Source organism: Oryzias melastigma, linkage group LG19 (assembly GCF_002922805.2).
Source record: "Oryzias melastigma strain HK-1 linkage group LG19, ASM292280v2, whole genome shotgun sequence".
Lineage (NCBI taxonomy): Eukaryota > Metazoa > Chordata > Actinopteri > Beloniformes > Adrianichthyidae > Oryzias > Oryzias melastigma.
In genome coordinates, this window is record NC_050530.1 from 3,837,828 (window position 1) to 3,842,770 (window position 4,943).

General features: G+C 42.7%; 1 protein-coding gene across 1 annotated transcript in view; it reads left to right on the top strand.

Moving 5' to 3' along the window:
• The window catches only part of lrrc3ca (leucine rich repeat containing 3Ca), a 7,271-nt gene extending 3,545 nt beyond the window's left edge, over nucleotides 1–3,726 (top strand). The window contains exon 2 of the mRNA XM_024285165.2: nucleotides 2,430–3,726. Coding sequence (XP_024140933.1) covers nucleotides 2,454–3,305 — 852 coding nt within the window. The 5' untranslated portion in view covers nucleotides 2,430–2,453 and the 3' untranslated portion in view covers nucleotides 3,306–3,726. The remainder of the gene's footprint in view (nucleotides 1–2,429) is intronic.
• The last annotated feature ends 1,217 nt before the right edge of the window (nucleotides 3,727–4,943 follow it).

Sequence of the window (4,943 nt, forward strand, 5' to 3'; positions counted from 1 at the left end):
ACTATGGGACGTGACTATGGGACTTGATTATGGGACGTGACTATGGGACGTGACTATGGGACGTGACTATGGGACGTGACTATAAGACGTGACTATAGGACATGACTATAGGACTTGACTATATAACGTGACTATAGGACGTGACTATAGGACATAACTATAGGACTTGACTATATAACATGACTATAGGACGTGGCTATAGGACGTGACTATAGGACTTGACCATAGGACGTGGCTATAGGACGTAACTATAGGACTTGACTATAGGACTTGACTATAGGACGTGACTATAGGACATGACTATAGGACGCGACTATAGGACGTGACTATAGGACTTGACTAGGTCGTGACTATAGGACGTGACTATAGAACTTGACTATTGGACGTGACTATTGGACGTGACTATAGGACTTGACTATAGGACGTGACTATAGGACTTGACCATAGGACTTGACTATAGGACGTAACTATAGGACGTGACTATAGGACTTGACTATAGGACTTGACTATAGGACTTGACTATAGGACGTGACTATAGGACGTGACTTTAGTCCAATGACGTCATCATTAGTCACATGTCCGCTAGTGTTAGCACGGAGCTTCCGCCGCTTGAATGTACATAACAGCAGCGGTTTATAACTTTAAAAAGGTCATGCTACAACGAAAACTCATTACTTGTGTGGTTCTGAAGAAAGGTTGTGAAGAAAAGCCCCCTCTGTTTGGAGGGTAAAAATTAAAAAATAATAATATAATAATCTGAACATGATTTAAAGGGAAGGGAAGAATTCGGATTTGACCATAGTTTGGGGACCGCTGACCTAAATAAAAGAATAATAATTTCTAGAACATAGCTTCAGTAGAGGGACAGTAGTTCATTGGATATTTGCATCTGAGTTGTGGATAGTTCAATAACGGAGAAGTCTCTGTTTGCCAGCTCGGACAAAGAAAACAAAGATCTAGTTGTCTGTAAGGATGTATCAGAATAGAGCAGGGAGTTTGAGTATTTTCTACGTCACAAATAAGCTTAAATAAAGCAAGTTTCTCACCCATTCCTGCGGCGAGTTATTGTTCTGTAAAGAAATGATCGCAATACACAATTCCACCGCTAGAGGGAGCAAAAGAAAATCAGATTTTTTGACATTTCTTTGTATCTTGTATACTTTAATGACAATGTGAAATGTGTTGTTACACAGGATTTATATCCTGATATTGTCGGCCTGGTGAATAGTTGGATAGTTTTAAAATTGATCGCAATCTTGGTTGCCCCTGTAATGTTAGAATGGCGTTGTGAGGGGCCTTAAGCTAGCAGTAGAGCATGTTAACAGTGGATTTTCTCTGCACTAATTGTTTTACCCAAAACTCAAAGGCAAATTTCTCATGAACTACTGCTACCGTGCAAAGACTGTCCTAGAAAACGACATTGGGTTTTTTAAGTTTTGATTTAAAATGGAATAATCATAATTAAGGTTGCCACAAACGATTATTTTAATAGTTTAATCACCGATTATTTTTTCAGATTAGTCTACTAATCGGGTTATACGCAAGCTGAATGTATAGCACACATCTTGACTGTCATTAGCTTTTAGCTATCTAAATACTAGATATATAGCATTACCTGCGATAATGCTAGTGTGAATGGTGAATCACTGAAGCTAATAGTGAAAACGCTAAAGCTGATAGCCAGCTAAAATATTAGTTAAATGCCAAATTAGCCTAAAAAAAAAAAAGGCTAAATTAGCCAAAGCAGCTAGCATGCAACCAAAATATTACCTAAACTCAAAAATAGTGTAATAAACAAAAAAAGCCTAAATTAGCCAAAACAGCTAGCATGTAGCTGATATGGAAAAATTCTCAGACTAAAGATACAGCAACAGAATTGGGTTCCACTTGCAGACAAATGGATCTATTACCGCCTTAATTTTCCTGTCTGAGCTGGAATCTTGCTCAAAACTGTACAGCTGGATAGCTCTGATATTGTGGGCCGTTGCTAAAGTTAGCTTGGGGTTGTTAGCTTGGGAGTGTAAACAAAGGCCTGATAGGAGATTAGCGGAGCTAGCTAACTTCTGCGCCAACAACCACATCTCAGAATCGTATTTCTGCAAAAAATATGTCTTAAAAAGCGTTCATTTTAATTTGTATTTTATTGTAATTGTATTTTATTTCTATTTTTTAACGGCCCAGCTCTCCCTTATAAAAAGATCTGATCTTAAAGGGATTTCCTGGTAAAATAAAAGTTAAATAAGGAAAAATAAAAATAGGCTTTTTGATTTTGGCTAAAAACTGCAGTTATAATGAAAGGACTACTGGGAACGATTATACAATAGAAAATAGTTAGAGTGGGTCAACCCCGCATCAAAATGTCACAAACTTTTCTTGTGCTGCTTGATGATTTTTTTCCTCTTTATGACTTTCTACTTTTATTTTTTTAGGTTCTGCATTAGCTGGAGAGATTGATGTGGACCTCAACCCTCAACTCAGGCGGTCCTACTGAAGAATGCCCATTTCCCACAATGCCCCTGCCTACAGACTGGCTACTGCGCCACTCAGTGGTCATGTGTTTGTTGCTGCACAGTTTGGTCCTGATGACCTTCTGCTTCCATCACGCCGCCACCACGTGCTCCAACCGGTGCTACTGCTCTGAGAGCGAGACCGGCGGCAAGACGGTGCGCTGCAGCAACCTTCAGCTCACAGAAATCCCACTGGACATCCCCAATGACACACAACGCATCTACTTGGACTTCAACCTTTTGACGTCTGTCCCAACTAATGCTTTTGGAGGTTTATCCCACTTAGTTGAGCTGGACATATCGCATAACGAATTAACCCAGCTAGAACCCGGCGCCTTCAGAGGCCTCGGCCCCTCCCTACAGTTCTTAGACCTGTCCTCAAACAAGTTAGTTAACTTTAACCCTGAGGCCTTCGACGGCCTTCGGGCGTATGCCAACCTAACGAACAATCCATGGCACTGTGACTGCAACTTGCAGATGGCTATGCCCCGCGTGGACCTGGAGCCTGTGTCGCTCACAGGCATTGTGTGCCAGACTTCTGATCCAGAGGAAATAGGCGTTGAAGGACATTCCTTCCTGCTGAAACCAGACATTGACTTATGCGTGGTGATGAAGAAGACGACAGACGTGGCCATGCTGGTTGTCATGTTTGGCTGGTTTACGATGGTCATCTCATATCTGGTTTACTACGTGAGGGCTAATCAGGAGGACGCCCGCAGACACCTGGAGTATCTAAAGTCTTTGCCCAGCCGGCAGGGCAGGTCAGAGGAGTCTTCCACCATAAGCACTGTGGTTTAGCACTAATATAACCACACTTTACTGAAATCGTATCTCATAATGACGGTGCTTGCAATGTGGCTTGTACTTACACGGTCCCCATCGGTGTTCAAGAACCCAAGACGGAAACAACAACGGAAGCTCCAACATTTGCAAACTTGTTCAGATGAATAATTCATCTTTCAGCAGACCATTAAGACTTTTTTTCCTAAGTTGATGGCCTTGTTTGTGCACTAAGCTGGTAAAAGCAGTGTTTCTGGTGAGTATGGGACACAAATGGGATTTATCCAGTGGTGCGTGCACTTTGATGCATCAACAGAGACGAGACACGGTCGTATGAACGCCAGAGGAACGAGCTCCATGTACGAATGCCTTTTCTATTAATAAAATACCTATGATATGCACTCGGATGATTTAAGTAAAATTACGTTTTGCATGGAAACTACTCTTTTTAGCAGTTTCTTTTATAGAACTGAGTCACCTACCTCCTAGAGATTTCAATTTTTCATGAAGTGCTGTGCCACTCACTCGTCTGTCTGAGCTCGTGTACTTTTTCAAAGTGTTTGATAGTAACCCACTGGGTACAACTATCATAGATCTATAGTAGATGTCTACTGGACATACTGTATCAGAGTTCCCAAAAAGATCTCCACTTGTAGCCATCTAATCTTGAGATATTTTTAGATTCTATTGGAGTACTTTTGAAAGGTTTACTAGATATAAAGTAAAGTGCAATTTTACATCCCTTTTTGAAAACTGGAGCCAGTTTGTTGCAGAGCCACTTCTAAGGACAATTTAGAAATGCTAATTAATCCAGGAAAACAAGGTTTTTGACAAGGCACAGTGGCAAAAGAAAGCCCAATCCTTGTGGTATAGTGGTAGAGTGGTCGACCTCTGCTCCGAAGATCATAGGTTTGGTTCCCGCCCATTCGTTGTTGAAGTGTCCTTGGGCAGGACACTGAACCCCACCCCAGCCAGCAAGGCCAAGTGGGCCCCATATGGTTTAAAAGTGGACAGAAAAATATGTTTTTGTGGTGGCCCCACCTGTGTTTGCCCACATTGGCTCTACTACCCAGTGACTGGCAGCCTGGGCGGCTACCCTGCTAGCTGGTGTCCCATTGGCAGGGGTAAATGGTAAATGGCGTATACTTAGATAGTGCTTTTCTACCTTCCTTCGAAGGCCCAAAGCGCTTTACCTATTCACACACTGATGGCGGCTCCGCTGCCTCCACTAGAGGCAATTCGGGGTTCAGTTCAACACATGGGCGGGCAAGGCGGGAATCAAACCCGCAATCTTCCAATCAGGAGTTGACTGGCCTACCGGTAGGGCGGTAGCACTTTCTACATCGTCCACCGAGCGACTGTCTAACATAGCGAGCCAGACAACTGAGTGCCCACTTAAACCCAGGTGGGGCCACCATAGATACTGTGGACAAACCCAATTGGGGCCCATATTTTCTCCCCACTTTTGAACCATATGGGGCCCTCTTGGCCTTGCTGGCTGGGGCATTCCTCCCGGTGGTTAAAGGTTGTGGAACCTTTAGGTACCTGAGCCGACATCTGTGTGTGAATGGGACAGTAAAGCGGTTTGGGCCTTTAAGAAAGGTAAAAAAGCGCTAAAGAAGTATATCCCATGTATCATTTTACCATGTAAACTCC